The following is a 20,036-nucleotide window of genomic DNA, read 5'->3' on the forward strand; positions in this document are numbered from 1 at the left end:
CTGCTGCCTGAAGGATGGGTGCTAATGCCCAGCTCTGCCCTAGGCCCACCCCCGGCCGGTTTCAGAGACATCCTGCTGCGGGAGGGGCCCAAGGGCTTTGCCCGAGCTGTGCGGAACCACCAGGGGCTGCTGCTGATGGACACGACCTTCAGGGATGCCCACCAGTCACTGCTGGCCACTCGTGTGCGAACCCACGATCTCAAAAAGATTGCCCCCTATGTTGCCCACAACTTGAGCAACCTCTTCAGCATGGAGAACTGGGGAGGTAGGCTGGAGGAGGGCTGGAACGTGGGACAGCACCTGGAAGGAATTGGGTATCCAGTGTGGCCCGGCCCCCGGCCACTCCGGAGGCTAGAGATGTTAACAGCGAGGAAACCAGTGAGAAGTGAACAAGGCATGGTGTTCATTTGTTCAGCAGTGACTGGGGCCGACTCCGGGCGCGCCTCACGGAGCTGAGACCCTGGTAGCTCAAGGTCTGTTCGTTACGGCACAGAGAGTTGGTGGCAGGACTATGAAAGGGGGCACAGAGGACACTGGTGCTGAGCTACCCTGAGAGCAGCAAAGGGAAAAGTCTGCAAGGGCTGGGGCAGGGACATGAGGGACCTGACGATGCGTGGGATGGGGTGAGGGCTGGAGGCTCAGGCCGCGGAGCTGCAGGTGTGGTGGAGGCCCCGGGGGAGTGAGGGGCTGACCCGGGCCTCTTGGTCCCTGTGCAGGAGCCACGTTTGATGTTGCCATGCGCTTCCTGTATGAGTGCCCCTGGCGGCGGCTGCAGGAGCTCCGGGAGCTCATCCCCAACATCCCATTCCAGATGCTGCTGCGGGGGGCCAACGCCGTGGGCTACACCAACTACCCCGACAATGTGGTTTTCAAGTGAGCCTGGGGTCGGGGGGGGGGGCTGCGGTCACTGTACCGCAGGGCCCTGCGGGTGCTGGGCCACACTGCAATGGCCTGCACGCCCCGCGGAGGGCTTGACACCGAGCCTCGTAGCTGTCCCCAGCAAGGGCTGCCATCTGGCAGTTTCATGGAGTGAGAATTATGGTTGGAGACCTGGGAGGACTGCTAACTCATGGGGCAGTGGAAGCCTCAGGGCTCCTCCGTTCGGTGCTCTTTCTCCCTCAGACTGTCACTCTTGCCAAGAATCTCCAGCTGATCCTTCTGACCTGGGCAGACTGAGCTGCACGGTACAGATCGACTAGGGCAGGACAGCTCTGCTGGAGGCCACATGCCTCTGGGGTGACCCTGCCTAGCCCACACTGGGGCGCCCCCCCACACACACACACTGGCTCTGTGGGTCCCGCTCCCCCTGCCAGGCCAGGGTCAGAGAGGGATGTGCAGGGGGGCAGTGAGATGGGATTGACCCTTGGGCTCTCCTACCCACGCAGGTTCTGTGAGGTGGCCAAAGAGAACGGCATGGACGTCTTCCGGGTCTTTGACTCCCTCAACTACATGCCCAATCTGCTACTGGGCATGGAGGCCGCAGGCAACGCTGGTGGCGTGGTGGAGGCCGCCATCTCCTACACCGGGGACGTGGCCGACCCCAGCCGCACCAAATACTCCCTGCAGTACTACATGGGCTTGGCCGAAGAGCTGGTGCGGGCTGGCACCCACATCCTGTGCATCAAGGTGCCTGGAGCCCTGCACCCCACGCCAGGATTCCCCCAGCCCCTAGCCCATCACCCCCCCGATATGTCCCCCTCATCATGCCCCCTCCTCACCGCCTTTCTCTTTCCCTCTTGCCCCAGGACATGGCGGGGCTGCTAAAGCCGATGGCCTGCACCATGCTGGTCAGCTCCCTCAGGGACCGATTCCCCGACCTCCCGCTGCACATCCACACCCACGACACATCGGGGGCAGGTGTGGCAGCTATGCTGGCCTGTGCCCAGGCTGGGGCCGACGTGGTAGATGTGGCAGCTGATTCCATGTCCGGGATGACTTCACAGCCCAGCATGGGGGCCCTGGTGGCCTGCACCCGAGGGACTCCCCTGGACACAGGTAGGAACAGCGGGAGTCCGCGGCCACTCCCCTCACAGGTGTGGTCCTCAGTAGTCCTAGTGGCGTCTGGCCTATGCCAGAATCCAGGTTTGCTGACCTTGCCTTCCTCACCCACATCTGAGACGGGGCCCGAGCTGGCTCTGGGGTCCTGGGAGGAGCACCTGGGAGCTTAGCATGTTTTCCTGGCCTCCCTGCAGGGGTGCCCCTGGAGCATGTGTTTGACTACAGTGAGTACTGGGAGGGGGCCCGGGGATTGTATGCGGCCTTTGACTGCACGGCCACCATGAAGTCTGGCAATTCGGACGTGTACGAGAACGAGATCCCGGGGGGCCAGTACACCAACCTGCACTTCCAGGCACACAGCATGGGGCTTGGCTCCAAGTTCAAGGAGGTCAAGAAGGCCTATGTGGAGGCCAACCAGATGCTGGGCGACCTCATCAAGGTGAGCTAGGCCCAGTGCTTTTATCCCCGCCTCTGGGCCTCCATAAGATGCCGAGCATCCTAACCCAGGGGCTTTTCTTCTTAGGTGACACCGTCCTCCAAGATCGTGGGGGACCTGGCCCAGTTCATGGTGCAGAATGGGCTGAGCCGGGCGGAGGCTGAAGCCCAGGCAGAAGAACTGTCCTTCCCCCGCTCCGTGGTAGAGTTCCTGCAGGGCTACATCGGCATTCCCCACGGGGGGTTCCCTGAGCCCCTTCGCTCTAAGGTAGGAAGGCCCAGCACAGTGTGAGGGTGGAGGCTGGGTGCAGGCATCAGACCTGACCCTCCGCTTTGCTCCCCAGGTGCTAAAGGACCTGCCAAGGGTGGAGGGGCGGCCTGGAGCCTCCCTCCCCCCACTGGATCTGCAGATGCTGGAGAAGGAGCTGATAGAGCGGCATGGGGAGGAGGTGACCCCGGAGGATGTGCTCTCAGCGGCCATATACCCAGACGTCTTTGCCCACTTCAAGGACTTCACGGCTACCTTTGGCCCCCTGGATAGCCTCAATACCCGCCTCTTCCTGCAGGGACCCAAAATTGCAGAGGAGTTTGAGGTCAGTGGCTCTGGCATCTGTCTGCACTCCACCCCAGCACCCCTGCCCCTCGTCCCTAAGGACACCAGCACATCTAGAGCTCCAGGCTTTGGCTTGGCTGTCACCCCGCCTCACAGGCTGTGGGTACCCAAAACACCCTGGACAGACCAGGAGGCTACAAGTGAGGAGCTGAGGCCCAGGGTTGGGGGACTTGCCTGGGACTGGGTCGGGGTGCTGCTCTACCCAGACTCGTGTGTTCTACTGTCCCCCACCCCCAGCTCTGAGCCCCCGTGCCTTCCCTGCAGGTGGAGCTGGAGCGGGGCAAGACCCTGCACATCAAAGCCCTCGCCATGAGTGACCTGAACCGGGCTGGCCAGAGACAGGTCTTCTTTGAGCTCAATGGACAGCTGCGGTCCATTCTGGTCAAGGACACTCAGGCCATGAAGGTACAGTCCCCCCCCGCCCCTCCAGGGCCAGCCAGGCAGCAGGGGCGGGTGGGGCCTGTGCCTCAGGTCTCCTCCCCTCTGCCCTCTCTGCAGGAGATGCACTTCCACCCCAAGGCCCTGAAGGACGTGAAGGGCCAGATCGGGGCACCCATGCCTGGGAAGGTAATAGACATCAAGGTGGCAGCTGGGGCCAAGGTGGCCAAGGGCCAGCCCCTCTGTGTGCTCAGCGCAATGAAGATGGAGACTGTGGTGACTTCACCGATGGAGGGCACTGTCCGCAAGGTCCACGTAACCACAGACATGACACTGGAGGGCGATGACCTCATCCTGGAGATTGAGTGATCTTGCCCCAGGCTGGCAGCCTGGCCCTCCCCACCTCAGCCCTTCCATAGACACTGCGCTGCCGGGGCAGGCCCAGGCCAGCCAGTGCCCGAGGGCACAGAGGCACGGGACCTCCTGTCCTCAGCTGTTCGTGGCAGGAGACGCTCTGCCTGCTGTGGCTCATTCCCTTCCTCCGGCCGTCTGTCTTCTCCCTGCCGGACAGCTGCTCACATAGTCCTCTCTTGCCAAACAAGGGTCCTCTCCTTGTTGGGAGACTACAGGTGGTGGGCCTAAGGCCCAGGGGAGCAGGTTTAGGGGTCCTATCTCCTGGGAGGAGACCTAGGCTCCAGGTCCAGTCCTGAGAACTTTGCTCAATAAAACTGGCTTCCCCTGCCCTCCCTGCCGGGTCCTGTGCAGCAGCCCCCCCCACCCCCCACCCCAGCGCCACTCAGCAGAGGGACCGGCCTGCCTGTTGGGGGACTCCCCATGGCAGGGGCAGGTCAGTTGTATCTTCCTCCTCAGAGGGTAGGGAGAATGGTGTTGGTTTCAGCCGCTATGGAGTACCTGTGGTACGTGCACCCCAAACAGGAGTAGTTGTACTGAGAACTTGGGTAGAGGGGTGCTGTTCTAAGCACCGAACACCCATTAACGCAGTGAATCAATCACGTGTTTTATGTAAAGGGAAATGGAGTCCTAGGAAGGTTAAGTAACTCGTCTAGGACCCCAGAGCTGGTAAGGAAGCAGAGGGTTCAGACCCAAGCTGTCAGTAGACCTGCTTCCCAACCACACTGCTTTACTTCCTAAACCCTGGGCCAGCCTCCCACCCCATTAGTCGAGGACTGCATGCAAACAAACAGACGCCAACTTCTGGAGGTGGGCAAAACCCTTGGATGTGGGAACCTGTGGGTGAGGGTTTAGTGGGAGGTTAGGAGTACTGGATTCAGTCTCAGGATCTAAGCCTGCCCATTCCCATAACCAAGCCCTCGGGAGAATCCCTCACCTGCAGGGGGACAGCAACCCTGCATGCGTCACTGCACTGCTGCCCACCCCCAGCCCCCACAGGGGAGGTGAAATGGGGGCGCCAGGCAATCCCGAGCAGGAGCATGAGGAAGGGGTAGAGCACAGCCCAGATCTCCCAGTCTCCAGGGGGACCAGGCAGGCAGTACACCCCCAGCACCCTGCCAGCCCAGGGCTCTTGGGGCACCACAACCTAATTTGGGGGGCAGTTTTGGGTTTCCTCTTTGGACCCCAAGATCCCAAAGGTACACTCTAAAACAGGGCCGTGCTCACCCCCCTCTGGCTCCCCAACAGCTGCTACACAGGCCGGAAGACAGGAAAGCTCTCCACAGCAAGGTAGGTGTGTGACTGTCATGACGACCTTTTAGATCCAGGTGAATGTAGTGTAGTCACAGCCAAACTGGGGGTGCCCTGGGGAGTGACCGCACACCCATTTCCTTTCAACCACCAGCCTCAGGGGACAGGACTTGGGACCACCTCTTTCAGTCTAGAGCGAGACCTCAAAGTATGATATTCTTTTAAAAGTTAAAGTCCCAGGGACAAGGAAATGAAAACCATTCAAAAAACAAGAGGAAGGGCAGGTAGAACACTAGAAAGTTCTAAGAAAGAACCCTGAGTTCCAGTGTTGCTCAGCAGGGTCCTTAGTGCTCTCCGGGCTGCAGTCTTTGTTCTGAGTTCCTCCAGAGACCAGACTAACCACACAGTGGCAGAGGCCAAGCCAGAAAAGCCTCTACTCCCAGGTGACTCTGAGCTGGTTCCCCTCCCATTTGAAACCTGTTTATTCTCCCTTGTGTAATGTGAGGCTGGTAGACTTTGAGGAGGTCCTGGTGGAAAGCCTACAGTCGACCCTCTACCCTCTCAGGGGACACAGGTTGGAGGCTCCATCACTGGGGTCAGGGCCCTAGGTTCCATTCCCTGATCCTGGGAGCCAAGAGGCCCTAGGTTGAGCCGAGTTCACATGTGGCACCTGCAGTCCCAGGTCCACCTGTGCTGGGACTTGGGGCATGGCTGAGAGAGGAAGCTGCAGACCCAAGGCATCCAGAGGACCCCATCCTGTCCTTTACTTCAGGGAATTGTGCCTACCAGGCTGAACTGCCCAGAGGTTAGTGTTCAAAGTAGCCAAGAAAGGTGGTGGGCACACTCAAAAGACCCCAAATAGATTGATTTCCAAAGGTTCAAGGCCATGTTACCCAAGTTAAATCTCTTTAATATCTCAATACAAAGTCCTGATGCAAAAAGACAATGAGAAAACCCTGGGAAGTTGGGGGGAGGGATTTTGTAAATTCCACCCCCGAGCAGCTTTTCAGAGGCAGATGGGGGCAGAGGAGCTCAGAAAAGCAGCAGTCCAAAGTGAGGAAGGGAGTGCACGGTTCATGGGACCTGCCCCTTGTCCCCTCACTCCCAGCTGTTCCTCAACCTCCTTTGGAGAGGGGCTGCACCCTTTGGATATCTGCTCCTTTCTCTTGGTCCCTGGGATTCAACTAGCTCTGGCTTCAATCCCCTACAAAAATTCCTGAGATCTCGGGGACCCCAGCCAGCTCCTCCCCTGCAGTACCCCTTGGTGGGGAGGGGCTGGGGAGCCCGTGAGAGTTCATCGGAGCATGGGTCAGGAGCATGGGTCAGGAGCACAGGGGAGCCTCTGAGTCCCCTGCCCGCTCCAAAAGCACACAAAGGGGAAGGCTGCCGTAGAGCTTGGGGTCCGTGAGGGGCTGGAGCAGAAGCAGGAAGAGTCCCACACCCAGAGCATAGCCTGCCAGCAGGGGCCGCCTCTGCGGATGCTCCAGGGCTGCACACACGGCAGGAAAGCCCATGTAATTGCAAAAGGAGTGGCAAAGAACCGGCCCAATCAGGTGTCCTAGGGAGGGGAGACAGAGCAGCTTTTGGAGCAGCCCCACCCCTTCCAGGGCTAATCACCCACATCCCTGAAATAGGACATCAGTGACCGCCCACACACACCACACAGCCGCTGCTCTCTTCCACCTCTCAGACCTCACCAGACTAAAAGCCCTGGCTCTGCCAGTCTCAGACCACAGTGGAAGAAACTTGCCCCTCCTACAACAAACAGCATTCCCATTCTCCCACCCACTCCTGTGGGCCCCTGAGCCCCTGGGTGGGGGGGACCCATGAGAGACTGAGGACCAACCTGTTCGGATGAAGAGGAAAGCAGTGTAGGCACCGAAGACAGCTGTGTAGGAGAACTGGAACGCTGGAGACGGGGAGGCCTCGAGTGACCACACCTGCATGCTCTTCCTGCCCCAGCACTGCACAACCATCAGCCAGAGACATCCCCTTCCCCCTGAGGGCAGTGGCTGCCTGCCCCAGGACCTATGGCTGTCCTCTACACCCCAACTCCCATGGCAAGGGGCCCTTCCAGTACTACAGCCCCCTGTTCCCAAGTCTTCCTCCAGAACGGCTATCAGGGACACCCTTACACACCCCAACCCAGGATTGCCCCAGGCAAGCTTTCTAGGACTCACCTGCAGACAAGAAGATGCTCCCCACGCTGCTCTGGCGGAAACGAAGCTGCTCAAAAATGTGGTGAAAATGGGCTGGGAGGAAGGCAAGAACTAGGTCACATTCCTCTACAACTGCCTTATAGGCCGCGCCCTTGCTCCAAACCCCATTTTTGGCTCTCATGCTGGGAACATCTCAACAGGACCAGGTTAGACAAACTCACCAACTCCAAAGAAGAGTGGGCAGGTGAACACGGCAGGGCCCAGGCCCGTGCATGGTGCTAACATGGGCAGCATGCAGGCCCGGAATACCAGTTCTTCTGTCAGGGGTGCAATCACTTGGTTCCGCAGCCAACGCATGTCTGTGAGGCAGCGGGCCCAGGAGCGAGGGGCTAGGGAGGGGATTCAGGACCAAGAATTAGTGACTAGCTATTGAACAAAGAGATCCTAGAGGCCCCAAAGGCCCCCCCTCCCACAACCTCTCCCTGGCCAAACTCAGATTAGGCATCAATATTCCTGACAACAGATAAGAGTCAAGCTTTATCATCACACCCAGGACAAAACAATGTTTCAAGAGGACTGCAAGGAAAAGTATTAGTAGCTGAGGCATGGTCGTAAATTCTGGAAACATCAAAATCAGAACTCAAAACCAGCTCTGATTTGAAGCAGCCAAATGTTCTTCAGTCCACACAAAGTACTGTTGGGGCTTCCTAGGGGACTCCCTGGATGTCAGAAACCAACTCTTAAGGCCATCTGCTACATGTTCCCATTTTACTGATAAGGAAACAGGTATCTCCTACATCTCGTGTCCACGTCCCGCCATGAGCCCACCTACTCCCTTTCTCACTGAGCTGGGCTGCCTGTGCCTACTTTTTCCCTCAGCCCTAAGGACTTACCTAAGACAACCTTCAACCCATCTGCCAGATCACATGGGCAATCCATAGAGAGCTGCATCAGTGGGCCCAGGAAAAGGATCTGGGGACAGAAAAACGAGCGATCAAAGGAAAGGCTTAAACCATAATCCACACCCTTGCTCAGAAAAGACTTCATGAGACTTCAAGCCTCCTGTTCTCAGCCAGGATTTCCCACCCATGCATACCCGAGGGCCAAGGACCATCTCACAACTTCTGCGGCCCATCAGTCAAAATACGGACACAATAAAGAAAAAAAGACCATGGAAAGGAACATCATGCTAAAAACAAGAGAAAAATAAAACGAGCACTCACCATGGTCAGCAGCAGGGGTAGCAGTGCTGCTGGGAAAATGCCCTCCAGCCTGAAGCCCATCAGGGTGAGCAGGGATGTGCCTGGCTGAGCCACAGGAAAGGAGGCATCAGTCTTGCTCTCTCCCCGCTAGAGACCCCAGAGATCCTCCCCCTCTTGCCCTCTGCCCCGCCTCCTCCTCCGCACCTGGATGCCTGTGAGTTCTCTCCAGAGTAGCACGCAGAGGGGCGAGAGACTGGACACCACCAAGACGCTAGTGAAACGCCGCTTGATGACGGCAGGATGGTCCCTACGGAGGGAGCAGTAAGTTCTGGGGGCCCACAGCCGCCTCCGGATAGCGCGGCCCCGCCCCCGGTTCGCCCAAGCTCCGCCCACAGCCCCGCCTCGCGGAGGCGCGGGTTCCGGCCGCGCGCGCAGCCCCCGCACCTGGGCAGCTCACTCTTCCAGACGTAGAGGCTGCCCACGTAGGAGCAGGCAAGGCTAAGACAGGAGAACACTGACACCCAGCAGCACAGCCCAGGGCCTGGACCGCCCAGAGCCGCCGACTCGGGCTGCCGCTCCGGCCGCGATACCGACAGCAGGCGCAGCCCATCCCCGCCCAGCGCCGCCATCGCGCCCGGACCCGCGGCGCGCACCAGTGACGCGATCCCGCCGGCGCTCGACCCGCGCGTGCCGGAAACGCGGACGACGTCATCCGGGAGCGCGGGTGCCCCGCCCTGACCCCGCCCCCAACACTGAAGCAGAGGCGGCGCGCGCCGAGCAAGTTTATTGAACAACAGACAGCACGCGGCGCCAACAGCTGCCGGGGAGGCGTGGAAGCACGGGGCTTGGGGTTTTGGGGGGGTGGGACTCCCCAGCTTAGGACTCAGGGCCGGGACTCAGCCACTCGGATAGATTGGAGACCTCCTGCTGCCAGAGCGAGTCCTGCGGGAGGAAAGGGAGCCCGGAGTGAGGACCCTTCGACAGCGGCCGTCTCCGCCTTCCCGCTGCGCCCTCCCCTGCGCGGCCCTCGCCCGGTTACCTCCAGGCCGCCCCCGGGGCTCCCCCTGCTCCCGCTAGGCGTCAGGGAGGGCCCTGTGGGCTTCGTGCGGCACGCGGCAGCCTCTGACGGGCCCCGGGTACTGGCAGAGTGGAAGGCCCGCGTCTCGTCCATGCCCTGCCGGAGGCAGCCCCTCTTGAGCCTCTTGTTTTCCACTTGCCCGCTGGTCCCTAGGCGAAAACAAGCCCACTTTTGCACCTACGGCCCGTGCTAGAAAGACCCTTGGGGCAGAAGAAAGGGAGGAACTGGTCCCGGCTCTTCTTGCCCTCCCACCTCAAATTCCTTTCAATCAGGTCCAGATCAAAACGCAGCTCCGGGCCTTAAGGCTGAGGCAGCAGAATGGTTTCAGTCCTCACTTGGGGCTCACGCCCACTCATTCACTGCACACAGATTTCTCATGGAGTCCAGCTCCTCCCTCCCTGACAAGCTGTGATTCCCCCTGCCCGAAAGCCAGCCTCACCTCTCCCTTCGTAGCTCACAGTACATTGAGCAGTGCCCATTAACTGATGGACTTGTGCAAATTTAAAGTGAGTTTGTACCCACAGATTCCTTCTGAGCAGGTCCTGAGAATGTAGCTCAGTGAGCTGTTTCTGGGTGAGGCTCACAAATGCTAGGAAGAATGCAGAAGTGTGTACAAAGCCCAGCGATAGAACACAGAAAAGAAGCTGCTAATCATCCCTAGAGGTGAAGAAAGTTTCCCTGAGATGTCTGAGCTGGGTTTTTAAAGGATGAAGAGAAATATGCCAGACCAACAAGGGAGAGGAAAGGAATTCCAGGTGGAAAGATGCAAATACCCAAAGGCATTAATTAGTATCCCACATAAAATGCAAAATGGTGGGGGGCGTCTAGGAGATTAATCTGAAAGGGTTAGTAGGAATCAGAGAAGACTAAGAAATGCATTTTTATCTGTAGAAAATAGGCAGTGAAGAATTTTAGTAAGCACTGGAGATGTATTGTTAATTTTGTATTTTAGATTATTCTGTCAGGTGTGGCTTAGAGTCAAACTAGAAACAGGAAGACCTTGGGGTGTCTGGGTGGTGCAATTGGTTAAGCATCTGACTCTTGGTTTAGGCTCAGGTCGTGATCTCAGGGTCATGAGATGGAGCCCCACATGGGGTTCTGTGCTCAGCATGGAGTCTGCTTAAGACTCTCTCCCTCTCCCCCTACCCCCTGTGCATGCAGGCACGCGACGCGCTCTCTCGCTTTCTTCAATAAGTAAATCTTAAAAAAAAAAAAAAAAAAAAAAAAAGGAACATGAAGACCTCAAGAGCCCCAGAGAGTGAAGGCAGCAGGAATGGACGGAGGCACCACCAGGTTAAGAAGTATATCCATGAGGCCAAACCAACAGGCCTTGGTGAGAGATTAGGTGTGATACAGGAGAATGAGTGGCATCTTGAATGAATCTCATTTCAGATGTGAAAAACTGGATGGGTAGTGGTGCTATTAATCCTGACAGAGGGGAGGCGCCTGGAGGCTCAGTCATTTGAGTGTCTGCCTTTGGCTCAGGTCCTTGGGATCGAGTCCCGCATTGAGTCCCGCATTGGGCTCCCTGTTTTTTGTTTTTTTTTTTTTTAAAGATTTTTATTTATTTATTTGACAGAGAGAGACACAGCGAGAGAGGGAACACAAGCAGGGGGAGTGGGAGAGGGAGAAGCAGGCTTCCCGCTGAGCAGGGAGCCCGATATGGGGCTCGATCCCAGGACCCTGGCATCATGACCTGAGCCAAAAGCAGACCCTTAACGACTGAGCCACCCAGGGGTCCCTGGGCTCCCTGTTTTGACGGGGAGTCTGCTTCTCCCTCTGCCCTTCCCCCCTGCTTGTGCTCTCTCACCCTCTCTCTCTCATAAATAAAATCTTAAAAAAAAAAATCCTGACAGAGGTAGGACCATGCGACCTCCACATGGAGCTGCTTAGTGAGCAGATAAATCTCCCATCTGGCACTCAAGAGAGGCCTGGGCTATTCACACCAACTGGAAAGTCTTGAGCTCCAGAGGCAAGGTTCAATGCCTGGGATAGAAGAGAGCAGCTAGGGAAGGAGTGCTATACAAGCACTGTTTAGGGGGTGGCCAAAGGAAGCTGGCTGAAGAGAAAGATCAGAGGGGAGAATGAGGTGAGTCACAGTCTTATAGTGCTGAATTCTGTAAATAGTTCAGGCACAGTAAAGATAAATGTACAATTTGGTACTTAGGAAGTCTTCCCAAACAAGAGACCTTGCAGCGCAGACGCCACAAAGAAAGCAAGTGCCCTGGGTTAGAATTAGAGAATGGGAGGAAGAAAGGGAGAGGGTACAGCTTGCTTTTTTGAGAACCCTGGCTGAGATGTGATGGAGAGAAAGAGAAGTTGTTCAAGATCATGGGAGATTTTTTTAAGTACTGAGAGATTGCCCTGCTGAGGGGAGAGAACTCAGAAGAGAAACTAAAGGTGCAGAAGTGGTAGCTGATGCAAGTAGGTTCTGAGAAAGCAGTAGGGCTAATGCCACCCCTGAGCCTAGCAGGGATGGGGCCCCATGCTGATAGTTTGGGCACTAAGTGTGAAGTAGGATGCTAAGTCAGTAGGCAGAAGCTGGGTAGACATTTTAAAGAATGGAGTAGCAACTGACAAGAAGGCCAGGAAGATGACATAAAGGACTGATAGCTAAGGGCTACCCAGTGAATAGACCGTGGATACATGGTGGCATCATCCAACTTTCAGTGATTTTCTTTAGCAGAACTGCCCACGTGGGACATAGGATTGATGGTGACTAGAGCTGCAGCTTTATCAAGCAGAGAAGCTCACCCAGCCTTCCAGAGGGTTGCACCGGATTACATATACCTAGATTTTAAGGCTTATATTGCACAGTGGAAAAAGCATAGACTGAAATTCAGATTATCTGCCTGCAAAGCAACCTCTGAGCCTGGCTTGTCTCTTGTGAAATGGGACCAATGCTGCCCATGCCAAAGGGGACCACTGTCAGAGTGGTCACTGTGGGAAAGTCTAGCATCCTGCGTCCACAGAAGGTGCTGGATAAAATGTTAATTTCTCCCTTCTAAAGAAAGGAAGAAATTCCTTTTTTACTCTTCACTGTATAAATACTGAATTGTATCCATTCTTTTAAATCTCCAAATCTATATTTATATAAATAGATTCTTTGCTTTATACAAGCCTTCACTGCAGGGTTTTCAGTAGCAACAGCCCCCACAACATTTCAAACAAGGCTCAACTGATAGAATGATTCAGGAACACCTCTTAGGCCTAAGTCTGGACAACATGCAGCATGTTGTAGTTGTGACCTTGGAAAGAGGAATTTTACCAACAAAGTATAGGTGCTTAAGTCAGTCCCCAAATTCCCTCAAGCCCAGGTACTGTTTTGACGGTGCATTCCTACTAGTCTTGGCTCTTGGAGACAGACTGGAGCCAGGCTATCTAGCTTTGAATTCTGGCTCTCCCATTTACTACCTGTGTGACCTTCAGTAATTTTACTGACATATCTGTAAAATGGGAATAGTAACACTACCTCAGAGGATTGTTTTGAGAATTAAGAGCATTAACACATTTTAAAGCTCAGAATCGGGGTGCCTGGGTGGCTCAGTCAGTTAAGCGTCTGACTCTTGATTTCGGCTCAGGTCATGATCTCAGTGTTGTGAGATGGAGCCCGCCTTGGGCTCTGCGCTCAGTGGGGAGTCTGCTTAAGTTTCTCTCTCTTCCTCTGCCCCTCCCCCCGTGCCTGCTACCCCTTCCCCTAAATAAATAAATAAATAAATAAATAAATAAATAAATCTTTAAAAAAATCATTAAAACTTCAGAATAGTGCCTGGCACCTGCACTATCAGGCTCAGGCACCAGTGGCTACGGTGATTTCCAGCCATACACACATCCTCTGCCACTGCTGGATCTGAAGGCTGTGTAAGTGTTGGAGGGAAGGGAGGGGGAACAACCAGTATAATCATATCACACACAACAACTCCCCAAAACATACATCAAGGTTGAGGTGTTCTGCACCCAGGAGTAATCTCTAGAGCCCCAAACAGAGCAGTAACCAAAACCAGGAGAGCTGCATTATCAGCACTAATGATCGAGAAAAGACACAAAGGGATGAACTGGATTCAGGGCCCTGCCCCTCCATGTACAACTATCTTTAACTGCACAAACTTTATGAGGAATTTCTAGTTCTATCATACCAGCTTTAGGGAGAGAATGCCCCCTGCTGCCCCAGAACACCCCTAGTGGCAGTGGGAGCCAACCAAATCCCAGGATTTTGCTGTGGTGGAAGATGCAGTTTGAAAGCTTGAAGTCAACATTTTTTACTTCTCAGCTTTGGTCCTGGGCTCACCTGAAAAGCTGAAACCTTACCTGCAAGGAGTTCCAGGCTGCTGTTCTCATGTGCATCCTCTGTGCTCTGCTCTGCATTTTTCTCTGGGAGCAGCTGCTTTAAAAATCAGAAGTAGTAAGTGAGTTTTGCAGGAACATGAAAAAGCCCCAATGAGACAAGTGTGCCTGGTGGCTTTGTTGACCTCACAGGGCTGTCTTCCCTCACCTAGAACTCCCTCGTACTTGTTCCTGGCTCATGTGAGTCCCCTACCCAGCTCCAATCAAAGCTTCCTTCTGTCAGAGCCTTTGCAACCCATTCCAGGCACTCCAGGCATTTCCTTCCTCCTCCGAATTCTGGTCACCTGCTTACCATCTGCCTCTCTCCTTGGGCTCTGAAGATGCACTGCCTGCCCTTGTTTATCATTTTTGTTTGTGTGTTTTACACATTATTTTTTAAAAAGATTTTATTTATTTATTTAGGTATGTAGAGAGTACACACAAAAGGGTGGAAGGGTAGAGGGAGAGAGAGAATCTTAAGCAGGCTCCATGCCCAGCGCGGAGCCTGACGCAGGGTTCAATCTCACGACCCTGAGATCAAGACCTGAGCCGAAATCAAGAGTCAAACGCTTAAATCAAGAGTCAAATGATTGAGCCACCCAGGTGCCCCATTTTCCACACTTTAAATTCCTTGAAAGGTAAGGTTCATTGTGCCTGCATCCCTTTACAGCTAGCATAGTGTACCTTGCACAGGTAAGTGCTCAACATATAACTGCCTGAGGTCAAACCTGGGAGGCCACAGGGCACATTCTGTGGTTCTCTGTAGCCTTTCAAAGCCTGCCACACTTGGTTTGATTTGGACAGAGAAACGAAAGTTCTTACTAAGGTAAGAACCCAATCCTCCTAGCTTCTTGTTTTTCAAGAATACAAGTACATAAAAATAGACATCCTCTTCATGAAAATTAAAAACTTTTGTGCTTCAAAGGGGGCTATAATGCGAAAACTCAACCCACAAGAATGGGAGAAAATATTTACAAATCATATCCGATAAGGGTGTTGTATTTAAAATAAAGAACTCTTATAATTCAACAGTAAAATAACAGCCTAATTAAAAATGGGTTTGGGGCACTTGGGTGGCTCAGTCGGTTAAGCGTCTGCCTTCAGCTCAGGTCATGATCCCAGGGTTTTGGCATCAAGCCCCACATTGCATCAGGCTCTCTGCTCAGCAGAGGGCCTGCTTCTCCCTCTCCCTCTGCCTGCCACTCTGCCTACTTGTGCTCTCTCTCTCTGTGTCAAATAAGTAAATAAAATCTTTTTTTTAAAAATGGGTTTGATACATTTGGAGACCTTTCTCCAAAGAAGAGATACAAATGGCCAACAAACCCATGAAAAGATGCTCAACATCATTATTCATTAGGGAAATGCAAATCAAAACCACTATGAGACACTTTACACCCAGTAGGATGGTGGTGGTAGTAACAACAACAGTAATAATAGACAATACTCGGAGGATGTGGAAAAATTGGAACCATTATACATTGCTGGTGGGAAAGTAAAATGGCCAGTTTGGAAAATAATTTGAAAGTTCCTCAAAAAATTAAACATAGTGGGGCACCTGGCTGGCTCAGTCAGTAAAGCGTGTGACTCTTGATCTCAGGGTTGTGAGTTCGAGCCCCATGTTGGGTATAGAGATTACTTAAAGGTAAAATCTTTAAAAAAGAAAAAAAAAGTTAAACACAGAGTTACCATATAACCCAGCAATTCTACTACGAGATACATAACCAAGAGAATTACAAACATATGTCCACCCATAAATGTTCACAGTATTATTCATAATCACCAAAAGTGCAAGTAACACAAATGTCCATCAACTGATGTACAGAAAAAATGTGGTATATCCATACAAAAGGGTATTATTCAACCATAAAATGGAAACACTGTCACATGTTACAACATGGATGAATCTTAAAAACATTATGCTTAGTGAAAGAAGCCAAAGGCTACCTATTATGTGATTCCATTTACATGAAATACCCAGTATAGGCAAATCCATGGAGACAGAAAGTAGACTGGTGGTTGCCAGAAGATGGGAGGAGGGGAATTGGGACTGAGTACAAATAGGTACAGGGTTTCTTTTTGGCCTGATGGAGATATTGTGGAATTTAGTGGTGACTGTTGCACAACACAGTGAATATATTTAAAGCCACTGAATCCTACAATTTAAAATGGTAGATTTAATGGTATGTGAATTGTAACTCAAAAAATACTCTTATCATGTATTATTTAAAGTTTCAACATCTAAGTACATTCCAAGGAACACAGAAAGGTAAAGATGGCCCTGATGGTGTGAAAAAAAGAAAAAATTTCCAGGCACTTTTTTTCCTTCTTTGAGAAAAAGCTTATTCTTTTACTTCATTCTTGCCTAGAAAATCTCATGTAATAGACAAACCTTTCTCCTATCCTGAAACTGGTATCACCAAGGAAATACCCACACTCAGATTTAAAGCTCTCAGCCTTAGATGAATCTTGCATACCCTTCATTCATCATCAATCCCCCCAGATGAGACAGCCCAATCTCTGGGATACACCTCCTTGGATTTAACACTGTGAGACATTTGATTGTGGTCTACCCCCCACCCCCAGAAAACAATACCTTTCCTAACAAAACTACTTCCCTGTTACTGCTCTTATTTATTATGGGTTTATGTTCTCAGCTGCTACACACATCTGTGACACTAGCCCTGGAGAACTACTTTGTCTATTCCTTCATGGCCCACGTCCTATGTGCCAACACCCCTAAATATTCACTCCAGGCATGGCCTTTTCCTATTCTATAAAACTCTAAATACATATTCTCTCATTTCTTCTACTTCTCCATAAACTATATAATAGCCATAGATTGTTTTACTCTATATTATTCAAGAGTTCAGCCATTCTACTTTATCTGTTTAAAAGTGGAAACTGGGGCGCCTGGGTGGTTCAGACAGTTAAGCGTCTGCCTTTGGTTCGGGTCATGGTCCCAGGGTCCTGGGATCAAGCCCCACATCGGGCTCCCTGCTGAGTGGGGAGCCTGCTTCTCCCTCTCCCTCTGCCTGCCGCTTTCCCTGCTTGTTCACCCTGTCAAAAATAAATAAAATCTTTAAAAAAATAAAATAAAATAAAAGTGGAAACTGAGGGACTGGTCCAGAGGTAAAAGAATTTGACCTATCATCATTGATCTTGTAGTTTTTAGCTGAAGCCATTGGGTGCCACTCTTGTGCCACTAACAAGTTATTTATCACTAAAAGGACATCACCAGAGGGAAACAATAATGATCTTGAGTGCAGAAGCAGAGGTTCTGCTCATGAGTGCCTCTGATCACTCATCTTCCCTGGGCTATATGGTGTGGAACATTCCTATACCAGTCCTATATGGTAACAATGTTACTAGGCTTTGGAACAAGGAGACCTCAGTGCAAAGCCTAGCCTTGACATTTGCTGACTATGGGATCCTGAGCAAATTAGGAAAGTTCTCTAACCAGTCTCTCCATCTATAAAATGGGAAAACTACAACCTATTTGTAGGATCTTTTTGATATTAAAGTGGAAATCTTGGCACAGATTAAGGATTCAATGAATGTTCCTTCCTTCCAAGACCTACGACTACTGGGTAAGACCTTGAGTTCACTACCCATGTGCTAAATTAATTGGGCTATGAATGGCCCTGAGGCTATGAGCTATCACTATGGCAACAGAATGGGGCAAAAGAGGTCAGATCATTTCCTTTTGCAATCTCACTAGAATATCAGAGAGGCCCAAGCAAAAGGTCTTCACAGGATGAAACATTTCTAGATCCTACCCATATATCCTAGGTCCTATGATAATGGTACATGCCTTACTCTGAACCCATCCCTAGAAATCTGAAGGTGTGGATGGCTATAGTGAATGGAACAGTGGCTCCCAAAAAGGTATGTCCGAGTCTTTACCCCCAGAACCTGTAAATGTGACCTTATTTGGAAAAAAAATTCTTTTCAAAAGTAATTAAGGATCTCAAGATAAGATCATCACGGATTTAGAGTAGGCCATAAATCCAATGACAGGTGTCCTTATAAAAGAGGCAGAGGGAAATTTGAGAGACACAGGAGAAAGGCCATGTGTTGAAGATGGAGGCAGAGACTGGAGTGTTGTGCCAAGGAACATCTGGAGCCACCAGAAGCTGGTAGGGGAATGGAAAGATTCTTAGAGCCTTTAGAGGGAGCATAGTTCTCCTAAAACCTTGATTTCAGACTTCTTTTTTATTATTTTTTTAAATAGGCTCCATGCTGGGCTTGAGATCAAGACCTGAAGTGCGATCAGACTCCAAAGCCTAACCAACTTAGCCACCCACGTGCCCCTGATTATAGACTTCCGGACTCCAGAACCATGAGATAATAAACTTTTGGTTTTTAAACCATGAATTTTGTGGAAATTAGTTTGTTCAAGTTGTGGGCAACAGATTTCCAAGTTGGAGGGAAACCAGCAAGAGTATTTGCAGTGAACTAGTTGAAGGGAATGGCAGATGCATTCCAAGGAATGTGCTTCCTAGAAGGTACATAAAAGGTGTGGTGAAGGGAGCATTTATAGGGATTTCACTCCCATCTTCTAGCCTTTCTAACTATAAAGCAGAGGAGGATAAGCAAATTGATAAGATGCTGTGATCCTTGGGTGTCTAGGCACCTGAACTTCCCCATCTAATCAGGCAAAGAAGTAGCAGAAGTGCAAAAGGGCCTATTATTTTGTCAGAAACAGTATCTGTAATTTTTTATAGCAACTTTATTGGAATATAACTTACATAAACTGTATTTATATAAAATGTACAATTAGGTAAGTTTGGGCATATATACGTATTTGTGAAACCATCACCCAATCAAGATAATGAACACATCCATCACCTTCAAAAGTATCCTCTGACCTTCATAATCATTCCCTCCAACTCTTATACCTCCTATCTTTAAGCAACCACTAATCTGTAAGTAAAGATTAGTTGGCATTTTGAAAATTTTTATATAAATGCAATCAAACAGTATGTCCTTTTGTATTTAAGGGTTTTCTTTTTCCTGGATGCTATCACACCTGATCCAATATTTCAAGGTTTTTCATTCAGCATGGCTATTTAGAGATTCACTCATGCTACTGTATATATCAATAGTTCATTCCTTTTATTGCTAAGTAGTATTCCATTGAATGAACCATTTATTTATCCATTTACCTGTTGACACTGGGTTGTTTCCAGTTTGGGGTTACATGACAGAGGTGCCATGAACATTAGTATATAAATTTTTGTGTGGACATATGTTTTCATTTCTCTTGGATTAATACTTAGAGGAGCAGAATGGCTGGATATGATGTATATGTTTAACTTTTTAAGAAACTGCCAAAATGTTCTCCAGAGTGATTGTACCACTTTTTATTCCTACAAACAGGGTATAAGAGTTCCAGTTCTTCCACATCCTGGGCAATACCTGGTACGGTCAGTCTTTTCATTCCAAATAGGTGTGAAACTGCTCCTGACTTGCATTTTCCCTAATGACTAATGTTAAGCATCTTTCTCGTACGTTTATTTGCTGTTTGTGTATCTTCTTTTGTGAAATGTATGTTCAAATCTTGCGCCCATTTTAAAAAGTGGGTTTTCTTATGCTTAAGTTTTGAGTTTTAAAATAGTCTCAATATTAAGGTAAGGTTTTTAACTATAAATTCAATCTCTTTAATAGACACAGGTATAATAGACCAGGTATATAGAGCTATTTCTTCTTCTTCTTTTTTTTTAAGATTTTATTTATTTGTTTGAGAGAGAGAGAGACAGAGAGAGAGAGCACGCGTGCACATGAGCAGGGAGAAGGAGCGGGAAGGGGCAGAGGAAGAGGGAGAAGCAGACTCCCCACTGAGCAGGGAGCCTGATGAAGGCTCTGGGATCATGACCTGAGCTGAAGGCAGATGCCTAACCGACTGAGCCACCCAGGTGCCCCAAGAGCTATTTCTTCTTGAGTGAACTTTAGTAATTTCTGTCCTTCAAGGAATTTGTCCATTTAATCTAAGTTGTCAAATTTCCTGATATGATATTTAACATTTAACATATGGTAACACTTAACATTGTTTATAATAGCCCCTGATAGTCCTTTTAATATCTGATTGTCACTTCTCTAATTCCTAATAGTAGAAATTTGTATCTTCTCTCTTTTATCCTGATTCGTCTGGCTAAATGTTTATCAATTTTATTAATCCTCTCAGGGCA

General features: G+C 50.9%; 3 protein-coding genes across 13 annotated transcripts in view; 1 reads left to right on the top strand and 2 right to left on the bottom strand.

Moving 5' to 3' along the window:
- Nucleotides 1-4,167, top strand: part of PC (pyruvate carboxylase) — a 97,746-nt gene extending 93,579 nt beyond the window's left edge. For all 4 annotated transcript variants that reach the window (XM_078057744.1, XM_078057743.1, XM_036121455.2 and 1 more), the window contains 9 exons: nucleotides 44-265; nucleotides 717-873; nucleotides 1,386-1,626; nucleotides 1,746-1,995; nucleotides 2,193-2,437; nucleotides 2,522-2,701; nucleotides 2,778-3,026; nucleotides 3,311-3,451; nucleotides 3,545-4,167. In XM_078057744.1, the coding sequence (XP_077913870.1) occupies nucleotides 44-265; nucleotides 717-873; nucleotides 1,386-1,626; nucleotides 1,746-1,995; nucleotides 2,193-2,437; nucleotides 2,522-2,701; nucleotides 2,778-3,026; nucleotides 3,311-3,451; nucleotides 3,545-3,793 (1,934 nt within the window). In that variant the 3' untranslated portion in view covers nucleotides 3,794-4,167. The remainder of the gene's footprint in view (nucleotides 1-43; nucleotides 266-716; nucleotides 874-1,385; nucleotides 1,627-1,745; nucleotides 1,996-2,192; nucleotides 2,438-2,521; nucleotides 2,702-2,777; nucleotides 3,027-3,310; nucleotides 3,452-3,544) is intronic.
- Nucleotides 4,168-5,975: 1,808 nt separating this feature from the next.
- On the bottom strand, nucleotides 5,976-9,099 carry RCE1 (Ras converting CAAX endopeptidase 1). Of its 7 annotated transcripts, none has more exons than XM_036121475.2 (8): nucleotides 8,892-9,094; nucleotides 8,652-8,754; nucleotides 8,469-8,552; nucleotides 8,139-8,217; nucleotides 7,467-7,634; nucleotides 7,267-7,338; nucleotides 6,933-7,050; nucleotides 5,976-6,644 (listed from the first exon to the last, which is right to left on the bottom strand). In XM_036121475.2, the coding sequence occupies exons 1-8, from the start codon at nucleotides 9,074-9,076 to the stop codon at nucleotides 6,185-6,187; spliced, it is 1,269 nt and encodes a 422-aa protein (XP_035977368.1). In that variant the 5' UTR covers nucleotides 9,077-9,094; the 3' UTR covers nucleotides 5,976-6,184. The 7 variants fall into 7 exon arrangements, with proteins under 7 accessions (XP_035977368.1, XP_035977372.1, XP_035977370.1 ...); XM_036121479.2 differs by having other exon boundaries at nucleotides 8,469-8,548; nucleotides 8,905-9,034; XM_036121477.2 differs by having other exon boundaries at nucleotides 8,905-9,034.
- Nucleotides 9,100-9,216: 117 nt separating this feature from the next.
- Nucleotides 9,217-20,036, bottom strand: part of TOP6BL (TOP6B like initiator of meiotic double strand breaks) — a 101,364-nt gene continuing 90,544 nt past the window's right edge. For both annotated transcript variants that reach the window (XM_036121470.2, XM_078057747.1), the window contains 3 exons: nucleotides 13,834-13,909; nucleotides 9,487-9,674; nucleotides 9,217-9,389 (listed from right to left, as the gene is read on the bottom strand). In XM_036121470.2, coding sequence (XP_035977363.1) covers nucleotides 9,324-9,389; nucleotides 9,487-9,674; nucleotides 13,834-13,909 — 330 coding nt within the window. In that variant the 3' untranslated portion in view covers nucleotides 9,217-9,323. The remainder of the gene's footprint in view (nucleotides 9,390-9,486; nucleotides 9,675-13,833; nucleotides 13,910-20,036) is intronic.

Source organism: Halichoerus grypus, chromosome 11, assembly GCF_964656455.1.
Source record: "Halichoerus grypus chromosome 11, mHalGry1.hap1.1, whole genome shotgun sequence".
NCBI classification, from domain to species: domain Eukaryota; kingdom Metazoa; phylum Chordata; class Mammalia; order Carnivora; family Phocidae; genus Halichoerus; species Halichoerus grypus.